General features: G+C 38.2%; 1 protein-coding gene across 1 annotated transcript in view; it reads right to left on the bottom strand.

The window, feature by feature from the left end:
- Positions 1–20234, bottom strand: part of LOC121520228 — an 87588-nt gene that overhangs the window by 2294 nt on the left and 65060 nt on the right. The window contains exons 12-22 of the mRNA XM_041803603.1: positions 16232–16359; positions 15817–15886; positions 9979–10150; positions 9624–9771; positions 7650–7797; positions 4508–4649; positions 4248–4380; positions 1187–1384; positions 859–1099; positions 422–550; positions 171–334 (exon numbers count right to left, since the gene is read on the bottom strand). Of these exons, the coding sequence (XP_041659537.1) occupies positions 171–334; positions 422–550; positions 859–1099; positions 1187–1384; positions 4248–4380; positions 4508–4649; positions 7650–7797; positions 9624–9771; positions 9979–10150; positions 15817–15886; positions 16232–16359 (1673 nt within the window). The remainder of the gene's footprint in view (positions 1–170; positions 335–421; positions 551–858; positions 1100–1186; positions 1385–4247; positions 4381–4507; positions 4650–7649; positions 7798–9623; positions 9772–9978; positions 10151–15816; positions 15887–16231; positions 16360–20234) is intronic.

The raw sequence follows: 20234 nt of genomic DNA, 5'->3' as shown, positions 1-20234 counted from the left end.
TACAACTACAAGAAGAGATGGTGAACAGAACCAGAAGGACAGACGGGACAAAAAGGAAGCAGATAGATGAGCATTACAAATGAAACCAGAGTATTCCTGTTGCAAAACAGAAATAGATAAGGTAGAAATCTGAGAGGTAAACATGTGATTTAGTTAAAAAAAGAACTCACTGTTTTGCGGATAAAGTCGGGGTTAAAACGCACACCTTCGCCCCATAGCCCCATCAGCTGTGGGGTTGGAAGTTTTTTGGACACCAAAGCAGAGATGGATTCACTACTTCCTCCTCTCACAACAGCAACAAAATCCTCAACCATGCTGCCGCTCACTGTGTCCTCTGTGGAGAAATGGAAAGACTCAGTTTCAGCAAAATGTTTATTTGTAAAAAAAGAAGAGCATTTTTAAATAAAACATGCTGCCATACCTCCCATTTCATTCAGCAGGCCGTTACAGGATCCACCGCTCACTCCAGCAGACACATAAACTCCAAATATGTTTGCTCCAACCTTAAGGCCGGATTGTGTACAACGCTTGTAGTCTTCCAAAGAATAATCTAGAACAAAGAAATGCCATGAGAAAAAAAAATCAATGTGGATTCACTGCAATGACCTGTGATCCTCCTACAACATTTAATTAACAGAATAAGGGACTGATTAGACTGCATTTCATCTTAAAAAGTAGCATGGGAGGTAGAGCCCTCAATTATCAGACCAATCTCTTTTTGAATCATCTACCAGGGTCCTGGAGGTCCTGCTAGTTTTTACCTTGATTTGGTAGACTAAAGAAAAAATGACTTAGTTGCAGGCTGACTTCCTGAGCACCCCAACTGACTCCATTGTAAAAGCCAATGTTATCCTTTACCTGATCTCTCCAGCTTCTCCTTGTTCAGGATGATGGTGTGCTCATAGTCTCCTCCCAGTGCTGCCTCTGTGATGTAGTGGGTGCCATAGTCTCTGTAGATCTGTCTGTATTCACCGTAAACATAAGACTGAGGCAGGGAGCGCAGGCGCTGCAGGAACTCTGGGTGAAGCATCAAATCTTCTGACTTCAGCATATACTGAGCCAGCTCTAGCTCTGCTTTGGCCCGCACAAAGCTATTCGCCTGTGAAGGGAATTTGAATTTGAATTTAGTTTTGAGTAAATCGGATCACTATGTTGAAGGATGTAGAAAGACTAAAAGGGATTTTACCTGACCAGAAGCACGGCGAATCTTCTGAACGGACCTGGTGTATTTGGCATTATTGTGATTGAAGCCAAATTCAACAATGCCTGGAATTGCAAAGCCAAAGGAAACAACAGTTTGGCTCATACGCTCCTTTAAGGTGAAGTCCATGTAGTCAGAATACGACTCAAACGACTGCAGGGTAAAATCATAGGATCCTTTTGTCTGTAAATACAAAGAAAATTGCCTTTTTGAGGTGTCATTCAATGGACTATTAAAATAAAAAAAAAAATCCTTGTAAGCCATGCTTATGGAGTTGGAATATACAAAATACAAGATAAGATGACAGATCAAATCAAAATGACATAAACTATCAGTATTAGATAGTATAAATACAGTCTTACAAGAAGACATTCTTGTTTGTGTGTTGTTTCATGAATGAACTCACATGATGAGGGAGAAAAGCTGTTAAAAGTGGCCTTGCTGTTTTTTAGGAAGGCCATTAAATGCAGTTAAAAATGGCCTTCCTGGTGAAATAGCTGGCATTCTTGTCATTTCTGAATGCTCTGTGAGTAGCCAGTGGCTCAAACTTGGAAGACCACCTTTAACAGCTTTTCTCCCTCAGTATGTGAATTCATCCATGAAACCAAAATATTCATTTACTTTTTGTACACACCTTATGGAGTGCAGATTTTTTTGAACAGAGTCCTGATGTCAAAACCAGTAGTAAGCAGTAGATGTGGCTTGGACAGATTCAGTGGGGCCACAATGTTACTGGAGGAGCTTGGGGGCCAAAATGTGCGGCAGATGTCAGGGAATAATTAGCTTTGTGAAACAGAGGGGTTTGCCAGACTGTCATCAGGCAAATCCATCTGGTAAAGCTCCAATTCAATTCAATTCTATTCTATTTTATTTTATTTATATAGCATATTTCATACAAATGGAAACTTAATGTGCTTTACAGAGGATAAAACCAGACACAAAACAAACAGACAAACAGCAACAAAGATACACTACTGAGTCAAGAAAAACAGAAGTATGGAAGAAGTAATTAATGACTTGGACACACCTTGCACCAATGTGTACAACATTCTACATACACTTATTTTAGGATATCCTAAAAGGAGCATATTTAAATCCATGAACATGTTTGCACACAAAGATAACCTAGCAGGCAAAGGCTTGAGAAAAAAGCAGTGTTTTAAGGCCACTTTTGAGGGAACAAAGTGTTTCAGCAGATCTCAGGTCAGCAGGCAGTTTGTTCCAGAGGACAGCTCCATAGTGACTAAATGCACCTTTGCCAGATTTAGTTTTATTTTAGGTACATTCAGGAAACACGTGCCTGATGATCGGAAAGGTCTGATAGGATTGTAGTCAGTGAGAAGGTCAGAAAGACATTGGGGTGCCATTTCATTCAGAGATTCATAGACTAGAAGTAACATTTTGAAATCAATTCTGTACTGAACAGGAAGCCAGTGAAGAGTTTTCAGTACAGGTGTAATATGTTCTGTTTTCCTTGTCCCTGTTAGTACTCTGGCAGCAGCGATTTAGATGAGCTGGAGCCTTCAAATTTAGTTTTTAGGAAGTCCAGCAAGAAGGGTGTCGCAGTAATCTAACCTGTTGGATATAAAGGCATGATCCTGCTTTTCGGAGTCCGATTGTGGCATGAAGTACCTCAGTTTGGAGATGTTTTTCAGGTGGTAGAATGCTGTTTTTTTGGTAGCTGTTATGTGATTTTGGAAGTTTAGATTCGAATCAATGATGACACCTAGGTTTTTGACATGCTCACTGTGCTGAAGAAGGAATGATGACATGAAGAAAAACTCTTGCCTCTGTTTTTGTGGGACTACTATTAGTATTTCAGTTTTGTCTTTGTTCAGTTGTAAGAAATTATGGAACATCCATTTGCTTATTTCATCAATACATCTTACAAGGTTATGTACAGGACTATGATCGTCAGGAGAAAGGGAAACGTATCAGTGTCATTCAAGGGGTACATGGCGGTAGCTATGGGCGGGGTTTAGATGTACTGTGAGCTATTAGCAATAGTTGTCCCTGGTGTAGCAGGTAGCTCAGCTCTAGCTGTAGTATGGTGGTAGATGTGGCAGAACTGGTCTACATTTCTTGATCAAAGCAAGAGCAAAGAGCAATGCTGAAAGCTTTTCATGATGGAAACCTGAGTTTGCAATCATAACAGGTGGGGTTGTACTGTGGGCCATTTGTTTACAATGGCTACAGCCATGGTAGAGATAAGCTTGGATGTAGTCATTAAAGAGAGGCAGTTTAATTAGACCTCGACCATATTTCTTTGTTAAAACAAGAGCAAAAACCCACCCCAAAAAGCCTCTTAGAGAAGATACTTTGCATGTTAGGTGATTATGATCAAAATTTACAACAATTTACACTTGCTATTAAATCAATGGTAACTACATGTATTTCATGTAAACATTATTCCCTGAAAGAAAATGAACTTATTTTGCCTTAAATGTCTTTTTCTTAATGAAAATGTGCTGCCGTCGCTTATAACACGTTAGCAAGCTAGCAGATGCTAGCAATAGCCAGCATGCTGGCATGCTGACAGCAGAATGGTAAACCAGTGTGGTGTTCATTGAGGCTGTGACATGTCCTTCATTCCACACTAAATTCTCTGACCGCTCTGAGTGTACATAGTACATTGTGTTTGAGTATCAGTGTAAATTGAGTATTGAGTATCAGTGTAAATGCACTTATGCACGCAAAATATCCTGCATTTAGTAAAGAAGTATGCAATTTGGGACAAGCTAATAGTGCTAGAACTATAAAACTGAATATTACTCGGGGTACTTGTGTAAAAATTCTGCATATTGTAACTTAAAAGGCTCATTTTTGCTCTATATTTGAAATGCATACAGATAAAAAGGGAGCTCTCTGTCTGTTGTGTTCTTTTTGTCCGAATTTCCAGACAGATTTGGATCAAATGTTGTAGTTGCAGTTTAAAGACCCTTTTATAAACAGATACTGTAATTTAAGTGTTACCAAAAGAAAAATCTTGTATATATTCTGTATCAGTTTATATTTGTCCTGCAGTGTAAATGCCATCCTGTTTCACCTGTAGAGTGTACTGCTGCAGGTTGTACGGCTTCCTGAATCCAACGTCCTGGATGTAATGTGGCAGGCAGCTGCCAGCATAGTATCTGTTATCAAGCACCACTCCCTCCAGGTTACTGTTCAAGATGTTGATCCTAAAAAATGCATAACAGCAACAGCTTTAAGACTGAGCAGATTGATTTGAGAAGAGAAACATCTCTACATTTATAAGTCTATGAAAATATCCTCCTCACATTGCAGATTAATGGGAGAATGACTCACCCCTTGGCAAGATTTTCAATTCCCCAATACTCCTCCACCTCCTGCCTGCAGGGTTTGGCAACGTTCCTACAGCCGACTTCATCTGACATGTCCCCGCAGTCATCCTCACCGCTACACTGCAGAGTTCTGGGAATACAGCGACCTGAAGAAAAGGGGAGATGTCTGCATTATTTAGTGATGCTTCATTACCCAAAAACAAGATAATAGTTTGTGGAATTCTTTTCTGGTAATAATAAGATAAAGATAAGATAATAAAGTCTGGCACATCTCTGTTAAAACAACTTTGTTTATATATACCCCCACATATACTAAAAAATGAGGAGAGTTGTGATTTATCGGGGGTCATACGATGAACAATTTCTTCCTTATGTGAGAGACAAAGTACTGATAGTGCAATAAATTTTTGTTCTGAATTATTTGATACAATTATCTAACTCTGGTGTCAAATAAAGACATTTTTATTGTAAAAAACAAACAAAAAAACAAACAAAAAAGCCAAGATTTGTTTCACACAGCCATCTGGAAAACCTCCTATAGACAGTGCTTTGGCCTCTGGGAAAAAAAAAAAAAAACCTCAGAGGGTGATCGGATGAACGTTCTGTCTGTCACATCTTTACAGGCCAATCAGAGCAACAAAACGTGATATTGTAGGTGTGTGCCGCTACTGAGGAGTAAACTCCATAGAGAACTGCACAACATGAACCATGGTGACTGTTGACATGTCAGTACACGACTTTTGTTTTTTTTTTTAAAGAAAACAACTCACTGCTGTTCTTTGTCCTTCTTTTAACAAAGAAATGTCATCAAGTTCTGATAAAACTGACGCTTTAGCAGCAACCACACTTATCTCTTCTTCCATAACTACACCAGCCTCTTGTCACTGCTTGCTTACGTCACAACTCCACTGCGCCCGGAGTACTGCCTCTCACTCCTGATTGGTCCGGTCATTTTCTTACAGGGCCCAATCTGTTCAGAAGAGCTTTGCAAGATGGATTCGCCAGTGAGAAACATGGAAAAGGGCGAATCCATCTGCTTTGCAAGGTTAATCATTTGTATCGTATCGTATTGTATGAGGTCGTGTCCTGCCATTTTGTATAATGTTGTGTCAATATTGTATCATTTCACATTGGATTGTTTTGTTTCGCATTTATCGCATTGCATTGTATGGACCATGTCGTGTTTATTTAATATGGATCCTCATTAGCCGTATCCTAGAGCAAAGCTAGTCTTCCTGGGGTCCAAGCTAAAAAGAAACATAATTCAAGCGCATCAAATATGCATTAAAAAACACAGTAAAGCACCATAGTCTCTACCGTCCATACATGTCATGCCATATCATATCATATTGTGTTGTATCATATCTTGTCATATCATCAGCTGTGTTGTACTGCATCGTATCTTCTTGTATTGTATCTTATTGCATCTTAGTATCTTAGTACATCATGTTCTATAGTATTCTGTTATGCTGTATTATGCTGTATTGATGGTTTTGTATCATATCATATCATGTCATATCATAATGTACCATGTCATGTGTCATATATCATACCATATAGCATCGCTTCATTTTCTTTTGTATCCTATTGTGTTGTAAGCTCGGGATTCACACCCTTTGTATAGTTGGGTATTTTTTTTTTCTTTTAGGAAAAAAGCAATACAAGCTGATATTTTTTTTAAAGTAACCATCTAAAATTTAAGCGGGCAAGTGTGTTTGCCCAAATGCCAAACTGCTTCTTTAACAACAGAGCAAGGAAGTTTGAAATTTCCTCTCGGAAACGAGGATGATTTACTTACCTTTACACAATCTATTAACACACAAACATTCAAGCAGCCTGTGTTACCACTGTTTGTCCTATAACAATAAACTTAAAGGGGCTCTATGTAAGATTTTTGCTTTAAAACTTCCCACTTTTGAGTATATAATGGTGCGCACTTTATCCCGATGTGAAGAAGGGGGCTCTTTATGTCTTCCTTGTTTGCCTGTATAAGCCTGTGGAGTCGTTTCTCTGTGAAGAACTCGGGCCGAATTTTCCGCGAAATCTCAACGGAAGTGACGTCGGGTACTACGTAATGCGCGCACCCCGTTGCTCTGTTTATACCTGACAACGGCGTGTTGAATGGAGAAGGCTGCTTCCGCGAGTAAACGACCGGCTAGCTCAGCCCAAACACCCACACAAACTCCACGAAAACATAAAAAACTAAGACAGTTTTATCTGCTGAAGCCCGTCAAGCTAAAAGAGAGTGTGACCGACGCAGGGGGAAATGGAGGATAAATATCGATGGATCATTTGAGAAATAGAGGGAGCTACGCTCGGCGCTCGGGATAAATACCGATCCAGAGATGGCCGTCTTCCTGTGGTAAAGGTAAAGCATCACTCTGGACCACGAAATACAATGTAGTGTTTTATGTTGTATAAACCATACACTACATCACGTTAGCTTGCTTACAAAGATGCTATTCAAACAACGAGAATGTCACGTTACTCATTTAGTGTTTTCCGCATAATATTTCATCTTTTCCTTGCTTCCTGGCACTGGACTCAACTTACTGAGTTTATGTTTCGATACTTAGTTTGTAAAATATCTTCAACACATAATGTCAGCTATCTGATATCCGTGGTTGAGGCACCATTATCAGAGCTAAGCAACGTTAGCCCTGTTGCTTCTGCTCTAAAACGCGTCCCATTCAATACACATCACACGTTACACACGTAAAAAGACAATTAAATTGGTCAGTGCTGCACTAAGTCGCTAAGTTGTTCATTCATAGAAATGGTCGCGAAAATATCGTCCTTTTTTAGTAGCCTTTGTGCCGTGTCTGCACTAGACGTTCAAATATGCTTTATTCATTTTCATTTTTAGTTGGTGGAACTATTAAGTGTTTCTTCACTTACCTCCTCTGTATACACGATGCTGGTAAATCACCTTGGTCTGCGTGTGTATCAGCTGATAAACTGGAGGCTCGGTCATGAGCAAGGAGCGTGCCGTCGTGGACGAGCAACACAATATTGTTGTAGTTCACCCAATGGCCGGCGGTGTAGCTACACTGATATTTTTCTAAATCTTGCATAGAGCCCCTTTAATAACCCTATAGTTCTTTAGAATACAAAGTAACATTTAAAGGTATAGGTGTAGGAGATACCTGTTTGGGAGCAGAGAAATCCCTCACACAAAGGTACACTGTCACAGGTGTAGCGGGCTGGAACATCACAGGCCTCCTCTTGCCTGCCATGAAAATTGCACGGCTGTCCTCCAAACTGAGCCGGCTGCTCCAGCTTGGCAAAGCGATACTGTATGGTTGAGTGAGACAAACACATAAACGGTCAGTGAAAGACAAAAAGGAAAGCTCAACACTACCCAATAAAGGTGGTGGAAGAGCCCGGAAACTGCCTCGGGGAGCTATAACAGCAGTAATCCCATTAGAGGGCTGTTTTCACTTTGTCATGTCAAGGTTATTAATCCCCCTTTCTTGTAAAGTGGATGAGATGGAGCACTGAAGTACATCAGCTGAAACCCTTGGCAGCAGAGGAACTCTTTAGCTCACAGAAATACAACCCTCAAGTGTCACAATGTTGAGTGCTTTACACTGCAGTATTTTAATAATATTATGCTAATTTTAGCATTTATTTTAAAAAAAAACACATACAAGCAAATGTGTAAGTTTATTTAATTAAACTCCTGCTATACAGTTGGTTAGATTAACTGGCCTGGAAAAAAACGAAATATTGGCTAATATTTAGCTCAAGTAGTCCACAAAACCAGTACTGGCTGGTTCTATTTATTAGCTTGGTTGCTATTCTTAAGCTATTATTTTTAGCAATTTATGCTGTCACTAAATATCAAATAAGTTAAACGTGCTGGGGACTATCTAAATCTGAAGAACTGCTGAAGTTATTTCCTAAGACTGTGATTTCACAGCTAACACAACAGCAGACAACTTTGCTAAAAAACAACGCTAACTTTACTAGCCTAACTCATCTCAGCCCAGACAAGGACGGAACTTGAAGAAAGATTAGAAATTGTACAGGTGGCTTACATATTTGGCAAAATAATAGTAATTTTTTCACATATTTGAAAAAAAAAACATTATAAACCTTTAAGCTTCAGGTGCTGGCACTGAATTGAGCTAAGCTAGTTCTGTGTGCTAAGCTAACTTAGCTGTATCTTTGAGGTCATGAAATTGGAGTTTTACTAATAATCTAACAACCACTTAAGTATTAAAGAGTTTCTCCAAAGATATGTTCATTTAGGTTGAAAGAACTGGTGAAATAAATAATATTAAACTCCCATAATGCATCTTTCTCTCAATTTATAAGTCATTGGTTGAGATGGAGAAGCCGTCACTGCCACTATGCTATGGCTAGCATAATTTTGTTTAGTATGATAGCATGCAAGATGATGCAGAGGTTTTAAAACTATTTAGACAATTTAAAAAGTCCAGTCTTTTAAAACAATTAGCTCAGATAGCCATTACACCAAGAGGAGTCTGGCTGTTGTCCCCAACTGCATTTTGAGAAGTTTGTTTTGTATTTGTTTTTTTTAATTCAGTTTTATTCCTAAACAAAGTACGGCTGTTAAATTCTAAAAAATAACCACATTGCAAACAGTACAGACTACACAACATTTGATAAATACAGCAGTAAAAAGGTCAGATGTCTCAAGTATTTATGCAAACAATGGCTTGCTTTAGCTTCAGTAGCATTAAAAGCTAACATAGCTTCGCTAGTTACATAGTTAACATTAACAAAAGCTAAAGTGAACCACCATTTGCATAATTACTTCTATAAAGAGTCTAGCTTTGGCAAAACCAATACAATATAAAGTCATGATGCCTGTTTTTGATGCAGTGCCACCTGAGGGCCTGAAGATCATGAACATCCATTTGATGATTTTATGTACTGTAGATAATGGGATGATCAAAGGGAACATTGTTTGCCCCAATTTTAGATACGGTTTATTTATTTATTTATTTATTTATTTGGATTGTATTATTCATCATAAATAAGTAGCAGAAACATTGTACTGTCATGCTGGACCTAAAAAAAAAAAAAAACACATCATGTAGTGATAAAGCTCCCCTGGCCCACCATCACCTGCCAGGCATGATCATACTCACTCTTTTTTTCTGACAGGTGTCGCAGCGTGACCATGAGCTCCATTCTGATAAAACACAGTCCACTGGATGAGCTAACACCTGATTGCCCACTGACCGAGCTTCACGAACATTCAGCTCTTCATTGTTCTCTGCAGTGACCGCTACTTCACTGTAAAATGTAAAATATAGATGTTACGAGGCATTTTTAAGTTGTATAAGAAAGGTCTTTGAGTTTCTTGCTACAGTAGAGCAGAATAACAGGAATCAGCATGTTTACCGCAAAATGGTGATGTTAATTAACCCCAATGGAAATTAAGCTTAACAATCACAGGAAAAAGCTGTAGGCAATCTATTTAACAGATAATAAAACCCCTACCTCAACAGCACGAAAATCAGAGTACCAGGGATACAGCCCCACAGACTGAGTGCACTTCTCTGTTTCAGCACAGAAAGCATGACTGTATAATGAACGACTGTAGACGAGAAGAGGACACTATTCAGCTCTCTATGTAAACACGCACAGCGATCAATACTGGCCTGCATATGAACTCACTGCTTCGCACAGATGGAGCTGAATGCACAACATCGCAGGCCACAGGGAGATCAGACTCAGTGTTTCAGCATCCGGCCGTTGATGTGTGTTTAAGTCAGGTAGGTTTTTTATGAAACTGCGACCCTAAGCTCTTGATAAGTGTTTGGATGTTTAAAACTCTATTATATATAATCTGATGATAATGTTAAGTATCTTAAATTGCTATAAAACAGACAAGTTAAGAAATGAAGGTGATGGAAAGTTAAAGATTTGTAATACAGTAAATTCCTGTAATCAGGCCCCAAATTTTCATGGCTCATGACCTTTGAACTTTGCTTACCTTCACTCTTTTTTGGATTTTACAGAATGACACAATCACATGACTCAGATGTACTTTACTCAGATAAAACCAACAAAAACACACGTTACTCACAGTGAATAAGCTGCTCTAATTACCAGTATCTCCCACAGCTGATATAATAGTAATCATACTTGAGGAGACGTATAACCTTCTAGTGGTAGTTTCAGTTTCTTATTGCTAAAAATGCAGGCCTTATTTTTGGATTTGTTTTCATATCTTCAAATAAGAGGTTTACCTAGATTTATCAGGTGAATATGGCTTAAAATGAGTATTATGTAATTTTTTATTGCCACACTTGGATTTACTTGTTACCATTGTATAAATAATTTGTATTAAAAAGGGTCTGTTTTGCCAGATTGGCTAGTGAATCTTTGCAAAAGGAAGATCAACTGACTGGTCAGTTACGATCAGAAATTGAAAAATGATGGTACTGTCATGTCAGAAGGAGAAGCTACTGGTGTTGTCCGGCTGATGTGTCCACATCTGAGCTTTTCTTTGCCATTTTGAGCTTCATCGAGATACAGCACTGTGCAGAATTTTTAAATGTGTTTGGGTCGAAAATTGAGGCTGAAGAAAGGCATAGATGTGGCAAATAAGCTGCCTGAGGGCACCATAGCTACCCTGTAAAATAAAATTAGTTGCATTTACTTTAAAAACTGTGGAAACTCTTGCCTCAAAAATAACAAGTGAACTAAACTTGACTTTTGTGAGTTCAAATAAAAATATATTCTATTTAGATATTTATTTTAAATGTTAACTCAATTATTTTTAATGTGCTATACTAGTTTAAAATAAATTGTTTTCAATATTCAAAACAGATTCAAATACTAATTTGATTGTAACCCCTTTATCACATGCTGTAGTTTTGAACATTTATGCCACTCAAGGCTTAGGCCAACTTAAGTGACTAACAAGTGAACATAACTGAAAGATGCACACTGACCAGGTAGTCTTCCTCCATCATGTTCAATATACTATATATTTTATGCAGTAGTTGTCCCCCACAAGTGGGACTTCTCTAAATCAGTGTTTCTAAACTGGTGGATCAGGACCCAAAAGGTTGTGAATGTGTTCCTGGAAAAAAATTGTGTCAAAAATGTCAACAAAATTCTCTCTAAACAAGCTGTTTTTTGCCTCTCATCTTTGATTTGTGGCATGTTTTGCAGTTTTTGAGGTTCAAACTTGGATGTTTTTCATTAAAAAAACCTGATTGGTCAAAAAAGATCGGAAATTTGGGTCGCAGTTTTCCACTGGGAAGTTGATGGTGGGTCCCAAGGCTTGACCAGTTGAGAACCACTGCTCTAAGTGAGTCAGTAACTTCACTCATGGTGCAAAAATGTCTAATGCCCAAAGGCATTCTGGGAAAACTGCAAATAAATGAATGATTGTAAAATAATTGTGTTCACTTACCAAAAATACTTAGGATAATTGAGTACTGTTTACTTAAAACTAAAAATGTGTGCTATCAACTCAGAAAAATGAAGCTGAAATAGCTGTGAAGTATTTTCTAAGTTAACACAACATTTTTTTTTTTACCTTCAACAGTTTGGTCTGATGTCTCATTAAGTTCCACTTAACATCAACATTGTCCTTTATAGGACGGACCTCTTTAACCAAGTTGGCAACTTCACTCAGGTTGCAATAGGGTTTAATGCCCAAAGGAATTCTGGGAAAACTTTGAGTACTGTTTACTTAAAATTAAAAATGAGTTCTATCTACTCAGAAAAATAGAGTTGAAATAGCTATTTTGGATTTTGCAGTAAACACAAATCAACTTTTTTAACCAGCTATACCTGTCCTGAATACTTATTTTGTTTTTAAGAAGTAATCTTATGTAATTAAGTTATTAAGCTTTTATGGCGAAAGCGTAAAACTAATATGTTTATTACTATTAAAAAATCTGAGATTCTTCTGGGGTCCAGCCAAACCGGGGGCCCATGGAGGTGAGGAAAATCATGATTCATTATAAAGATAAGTTGTGATAACCATATTTTATTTTAAACCTGAATACACTTATGAAAAAATGTATATATTTGTTATGCTTTAGTAAAATATATAGACTCTTGAAAAATGCAAACCCCTATTGTTAAAACAAGGTTACTTTTTCTTTTAATTCTACAATATGACTGGGTACATTGACCTAAGCTTTTAGAAAGTAATCAGACTTCATTGATAAGTCATGATGTGGACAAATGTTAGGATGCGAGAGAATAAACTCAAAGGAACTGAAATAGATTTAAGGGGAATATCAATTATTGCGAAAATAGACAAAAAAAAGATAATGGGCAAAGTTGGATGAAAAGTGGCAAAAATGGGCAGAAAATGTGGTAGGAAGTGGTTACAGAGAGGAAAAAATGAGATAGAAGCGGCAACAACTGGTTCAAAGAAGCAAAAATTGAACAAAAGTGGGAAAAATTGAAGGGTCAAAAATAGGTGAAAAGTGCTTCAAAGTGGCAACAATTGGTTACAGAGGTACAAAGTGGCATTAGTGACAAAATGTGAAGACAAAAAGTTGTGTAAAGGGGTTAAAAAGTAGAGAAAACCAGTTAAAAGTGGCAAAAAAATGGCTAGTAGATGCAAAAACATCAAACACTAAGTCATTTGAACAACAGAACCAAATAACAGTCTGACACACTTTCAGCTCCAAAACGAGGGAACTGCTAGCCAGGATGCTAGCACTAATGCTACTGGTCCAACACACATGCACCACAGCATGGGAGAGCCCATTCTCTGGGGGTTTCAGGAGCCCAGCTGAATCTGTGCGCAGGTCTTTGAACACCGTGAGTGTACACAATAAAGCTACATAATTTCAAAATTCAACTGGAATAAAACATACCTTCCAAAATTTCTGTTATTAGAATTAACACAGTATAAATAATGAAAAAAGGAAAAAAGCCACAAAAAGGCTTCTACACCCTCTATGTGTTTAAGATCATTTAATAATGTAAAATAAGTATATTCTAAGCATGCAATAAAGACGGTGATTAATCATGATCAACAACCAAAGCCAAGCGATTAATCACAATTCTGAAATTAAATAGACTGACAGCCCTATTAATTACTCATATTTGCTATCATAATATACACTGACTTTTGAATTTTAAAAGGGGGTCCATGCCGGTGACTTTATGTGGCCCTCACCATAGCAGAGTTGGGAATATCTGGTATAATGAGAACTTAGCCACTGAAACACATGTACTACTAAATGAGTGTGAAAGACTGCAGAGAGGATTTGTCTTGTATAAATGAGAAGAGAGCAGCCTCTGTTGGCTGCTTCTGTGTCCTTTAAAGTTAATGAGATTGTGTAAGGGTAAACACTGTAGGCAGCAAAGTGGGAATCACATGATATTTTATTTGTGACTGAACAGTGGATGGATACAGTGTATGGGGAAGTCATAGACGTACAAAAGTCCTTTTTTTCTCTTCTCATGACAATTCTTAAATCCATAAATAAAATTTACAAAATATTTCGGACTATTTCTCATTTTTCTTACACGAGCAGGGGTACAGTTACCGTTTGTTATTGTAAGTCTAGCAGTTAATAGTGATATCTCTATTGTTCATATTACATAACCCTTTCCTTTCTGGACTCTCTCCATTCAGTGGAGCAGACCTACGATACGCCCAAGTGCTTTGTTACAACAATGACCTGTTTACTGTTTACAAATGACCCGACAAGAAGAACAGTGACCGAACAACAGAAATAAACCTGATAAGGCAGAGAAATGCACTCTACTGTCTCTGAACTCGTGGTTATTAAGCCATGTCAAATCAGCGTGGGTTTATTCTGCTTATTTACTCAAGAAAACAAACAAAGATATGATACTAAGAGGCAAGTTGTAAACAATGTGACCTTAGCTGGAAATGTAGAATATCTAAAAAACAAAAAGATGCAGGAATATCAGCCCCCTTTTCACTAAAAAAGTCTGTAATCTTTAGATATTTTGCAACCGTTTCCTTTCTTTCATATCTTCAGACAGGTACAGCAGGCTTTTATTATGACCATGTAACACAGATTCACAGTTCATATCTCACCGACCCAACAAAAATAGACGCTTTCTGAAAAAGAAAATGGCAGAAAGAAAGCAAAACAAACATCCAGACGTCAAAGATGGAGGTGCTGGTAGGGCATTGCTTGAGATAAAACACAGGTAGTTGGCATCCAAAGAGGCAGAGAGCTATCTTATGGCACAGAGGCTCAGGTAGGGGGGACTGGGAGGATTCTTATTTACAAAATAGATGTTTGGCAAATTTTTAAATTTCCACATTGATGCCTCAAAGTCATTTGGATATCTCGAATGACTCAGCGTCATCAACAAAGAATTCACAGCTTATAAAATAAGAAAAAAAAACATGTTTTTTTGATTGGTTTCAGGTCAAGAAGGAAGCTGCAGAGAACAGTTTTTGCTCACAGCTGAGTCCGCTGAATCCACATCGAGTCTGTTCATGCAAAATGGACGATTCGGTGGAGCAACACGACGAGAACATTTGGCAAATCCATCTGCTGAGCGCAGTCTTTGCTGGTGGCGGTTGACAAACTGAAGGTCGACCACGTACAGTAGGAGGCTGCTCCTCTTTAAAGGTTCCAAAAATAAACTGCATCATCACAGCTGTGTAATGTATCCTCATAGGTAATCCACTACAGGAGGGAGCAGTCCCCTCCTCATGTAGGGTTTAAAGATGAAAGGTCACTTCCTGGTTGAAAGGTTTCCAAAGTTTTGCTGTCATGCGGAGGAGTACAGTACAGTTTGTGGCCTCTGGAGGAAAGCAGATCCTAGGATAGCCAACTTGCAATAGAACTGCCAAAATATCCTTTCAAGGTTGAACAAATCAGTGTAATCCAGCTGTGAGAGACGCTGCTGTTCAGTCACTCGTCTCTCTCTTCTACTTCTCGGTCTCATGAGCTTCTGTCCCGGCCTCAAGAGCTTCCATCTCCCTACAACACAAACAGAAACAGTCAACCATCTCATTAAGCTGCATGGGTGTAGTTACAGCTCTGACCACCAGGTGGCAATATTGTGCCTTCTTCAGCTTTAACACAAGTGACGCAGAGACGCATAATCACTAAAACATTGAACTAAACCAAGCTGGCTCAAACCACTGATCCAGAGAAAAAGAGCACACACTGACAATGAAATATAAGGCTGATACAGACACAGAGTAGGGTTATAGAGAAATTAAAGAGCACATGAAAGGAGCAGGAACAAAAAGCATGAAATCCCAATGTTTCTAGGGCTATATATTAGAGATACAAAAGGTGTGGAGGAGACTAGAAGACACCCACTCCGAGTCTGTTGTTCTCTAGCTGTCTTCCTGTGGACATGTCTGATCCTGCGGAGGATCAGGGTCTCCAGTGAGCACCGGGGAAATCGACCTCGCAACAGCAGAGCTCTGAGAGAAAAAGAGGAAAACATCAGCCCAACGTTTAGTGGAAATACTACAGTTATTACCCTGAGAGATAATTCCCCTTATTATAAATGATCTAATCAAGACTCTTAAATCATATTTGACCTTTATGTTTAACTGATTTGACATTTTTCCCTAAAAGGGGGTAAAATCAATCCAATCTGGCCTTGTTAATCACATAGCATCTACTCGGCTGATTACATGTGATCTATTAGAGAACAGATCATCCATATAATGATAATAGATTATAGCATCATGCTGTCGGATGCTGAATCAAATCCATGACTCTTATTGACTGGAGGTGTGACCCACAAGGGGGGCAAAGCTCACCGATTGTTCCTCCTTGGCGTTGCTGGAGCTGCCCTCTGGGTCTACAGGAGAGTGATCTGTTGGGGGGTCACTGGCCTGGGAAGGGGGGCAGTCTGAGGACGAGCTCTGCTGAGGAGCGGGAGTGGATGCTGCAGAGGAGACACGTTCAATTAAAGCATTAAAATAGGGAAAGCAAGATAAAGTAAGAGGATGAGGAGATTCCTAGGGAGTGTTTACTGTTCGATGCAAATCTGCATTGTGAACACATTTGGGCATGAAGCTTGTAGCATGCACAACCAATACACAGAGAGGCAGCAGGTCCAGATCAAGACAGTGACCTTTACTGAATGTCATCCCCTTGACTTTCTTTACCTTTACACCTGACATTCTGCATTCTGCATAATATCAAATAAAGGTTTAAAAGCAGACAGAGAAGACAGCGAGCAGCAGGGCCTTTTCATATTGAGCCCTCTTCATCTGGAGAAATATACCTGCTGACATCACATAGTTTCACAGTATGGAAATCTCCAAACTTACAATAAACTTTTTTTGACTTTATATGGCTTGTAATTTTATATTACTTTAGACCTTGCACCATAAACCATTACTTTTCAGACTGATGCACTGCAAAAACTCCAATCTGAGCAAACACATTTGTCTTATTTAAGGAAAAAAATACATGAAAATAGGTGAAACTAAGGAACAGGTGAGAAACAAAGACACTGATGTCTGGAAAGGCGTACAAAGCTATTTTTAAGGCCCTTGGACTGCAGCTAACCATGGTAAGAGCCATTATCCACAAAGGGAGAAAACTTGGAACAGCCTACCAAAATTACTTGTCCAGTAGGTCCCAAAAGAATCCAGAACATCATCTAAAGACCTGCAAGCCTCATTTGACTCAGTTCAATCATCATTTAAAAACTACTTTTGTATTTACTCTGGTTATCTTTGTATAATATAAGACTTTGTTTGAACTTTATAATAGTTCATGGAGAATAAAACCAAGATACCATTGCAATTAATCTCAGAATTTCTGTAGTTAATCATGATTGATTGCACCCTTTTATTGCATTCTAAAATTCCACAATTTTACATTTCAAACTGTTTTCTTGTAGTTTGGGAATTTTTCAACTTTTTTTAACTCAGGATAATTGACTTCCTGTTGGGTACAGACCTGCCATAAACTTGACCACAGAAAAAGGAACTTGCTATGGATTAAAAATGAAATAAGACACCATTAAAAAGGTGCGGATGGCTATAAGGGGCAGTTGGGGACTTATTTGACATCACTATAGCTGCAGGAAGATGCTGTCACAGCCTTAACCAAAGTGTGTTGAAAAGGGGGAATAAAGCATGCGATTAATGCAAATAAAAAAATATATATATTAGTGCACTAATTGTCGACCTTAATTAATTGTGATTGACTCAATTAATCTAATCAGAAGATAGCTCTAAGATTAATGTTCTTCCCTAGATATTTCAGAATATTACATTAGATGACCAGTGCTACTGTGATGACCATGAACAAGGATAATAAGGGCTTGTATTTCCAGGAAAAAAGGACATGTTTTGATTCAGATCAAACATTCAGAAATCAACAAAAGGCAGAAAATGTTTCTTTGCAAAAACTACCAAAAAGTCAGAAGCCATTCAATTAATATATGATGGCTCTTAATGCATTTCCCAGATAGCCAAAGTGTGTTTTCTTTGTTCTACACTTCCACAGAAATACATTATAGCTGTGATTTGTTTTAAGATTGAGAACAAACCACAGAATTATATTTAATATTTGAGAAGCCAAAGCTGACTAAATTAGTCTTTTTGAGTTCAAGTATCAAGTAACTCAGAACTCCAAATAAAACACTAGATGTACAAACACCATATTAGTAAAACAGAGGAGAAATAAGAGCAATGTCCTGAAATAACAGTCTCATTAAGAGTTCATATGTTATCAGTCAAAAAATGAACATATTGAAGCCTTTTGATTGAGATATTTTATGTCAGTAACATTGATGCAATAGTATTCTTAACCCATTTTTGTCCTAAATACTGTACACTCTGAAAATCACTGGTCCTCCAAACCCCCCAGTTTATCCCTGCCCCACAAGCACATGAGCATCCAAGCTATGCATCTCTCTCCCTCTTCTAATTCTCTGGCTGCTCAGTGCTGGACCATCCTCTGTCCTGAGCCTCTCTCTCTCTCTCTCTCCCCGACTGCCAGCATCTCAGTCCAGATGTTTGGATCTCTGTCCTCCAGGATATTCAGCCTCTCCTCTTGTCTACCTCTCTCTCCTTGTTGTCCTTGTCTCTAACTCCCTCTGTGTGTTTTTGGACAGTAAGCTTGAGTTTTGCCTCATGCATGTTTGACTTGTCTGCTGTCTTTCACAGACTCCAGAGCAGGTTATTAGCAAGAAACTTAAGTTGGTTGACATCCTCCTAGTTTAATGTTTCACATAAATTTATAGGCTTTTAATATCACCAAGAGCATACAATTTAAACTGAATTCATATAATTAAACTAAACAAGATATGATACTGTATGATACAGTACATACAATATGATATTATAAGCTGCTATAGTATACGATGCGATACATTGCACGCAATATGATGTGATGCAATATGATGCAATATGATATGATGTGAGATAATCAATGGAATACAACGCAATGTGATGTAATGCGATATGATATGATTTATGTAATGCAAGGCAATGTAATGTGATACGATGTGATACCATACCATAGTATACCATACCATACCAAACCATAATGTAATGTACCTTTCCACACTATATCACACCATTCTATACCAATCCATATCATTCCATGATTTACCATGCCATACCATACCATACTGTACCGCACCATACCATGCCAAACCTAACCAAGGCATACAATGCCACATCAAACAAACAAAAAAAAAAACAATACTAAACCATACCATACCAGTCCGAACCCACCAAACCAAACCAATCCAAACCAATCCCAACCAAACAAAACCAAGCCACACCACGCTATACCATACCATTCCAAACCATAATGCAATGTGCCATTGCACACTATATCACACTATTGTATACAATCCATTCCATTCCATACTTCACCATACCATACTAATCATAACCAAGGCATACAATGCCACACCAAACAATACTAAACAATACCATACCAATCTGAACCTACCAAACCATACTATGCAACACCAAACCAAGTCATTCCATACCATGCCATGCCATGCCAAGCCAAGCCAAGCCATTCCATGCCATGCCATGCCAAGCCATACTATACCATACCAAACCATGCCATGCCAAGCTATTACATACCACACCATGCCAGGCCATGCCATGCCATACCATACCAAGCCAAGCCATGCCATGCCATGCCATGCCATGCCATGGCATGGTACTGTACTGTACCAAGCTGTGCCGTGCTGTGCTGTGCTGTGCTATGCCCTACCATACCTTACCATACAGCATCATTATCAACTACACCCACAATACCATTTGCTACAATACCATACAGTCCAGTATTATAGCATATAATAATATCGGATCTGATATGATTCAAAATAATAATTCCATCCTATACAATGCAATATAATTGTGATAGAAAACAAAACAACATGATATCATACAATACAGCACGATATTATACAATGCAATAGGAAATCATATAAGATCCAATGTTATTTTATACACTATGATGCATTATACTATTAAGCAATGTGTAAAGAACACAACATTTTAAAGAAAGTACTCCAAATCAAATATGATACCATACCATACCATACCACACAATACCTCATAGTGCAAAAAGTTTCTCTTCACTCTTACAGTAAATGATTTTGTAGGACATGATATGATTCAGTTTAATTTAAAGAGTTTCCATTAAAACAGTCCAGTCTGATATGATCCAACAGATATGATGCAATACTGTACACTACACTGATCATTGCTAGAATTTATGTTGTATTTGTAAACTACATATGGTATGATCTGATATGATTCAGTTTAATATGATATG

The sequence above is a fragment of the Cheilinus undulatus genome, linkage group 13 (assembly GCF_018320785.1).
Source record: "Cheilinus undulatus linkage group 13, ASM1832078v1, whole genome shotgun sequence".
NCBI lineage: Eukaryota > Metazoa > Chordata > Actinopteri > Labriformes > Labridae > Cheilinus > Cheilinus undulatus.
Note: the sequence above shows the minus strand (reverse complement) of the source record. Positions and strands in the feature narration are given on the sequence as shown.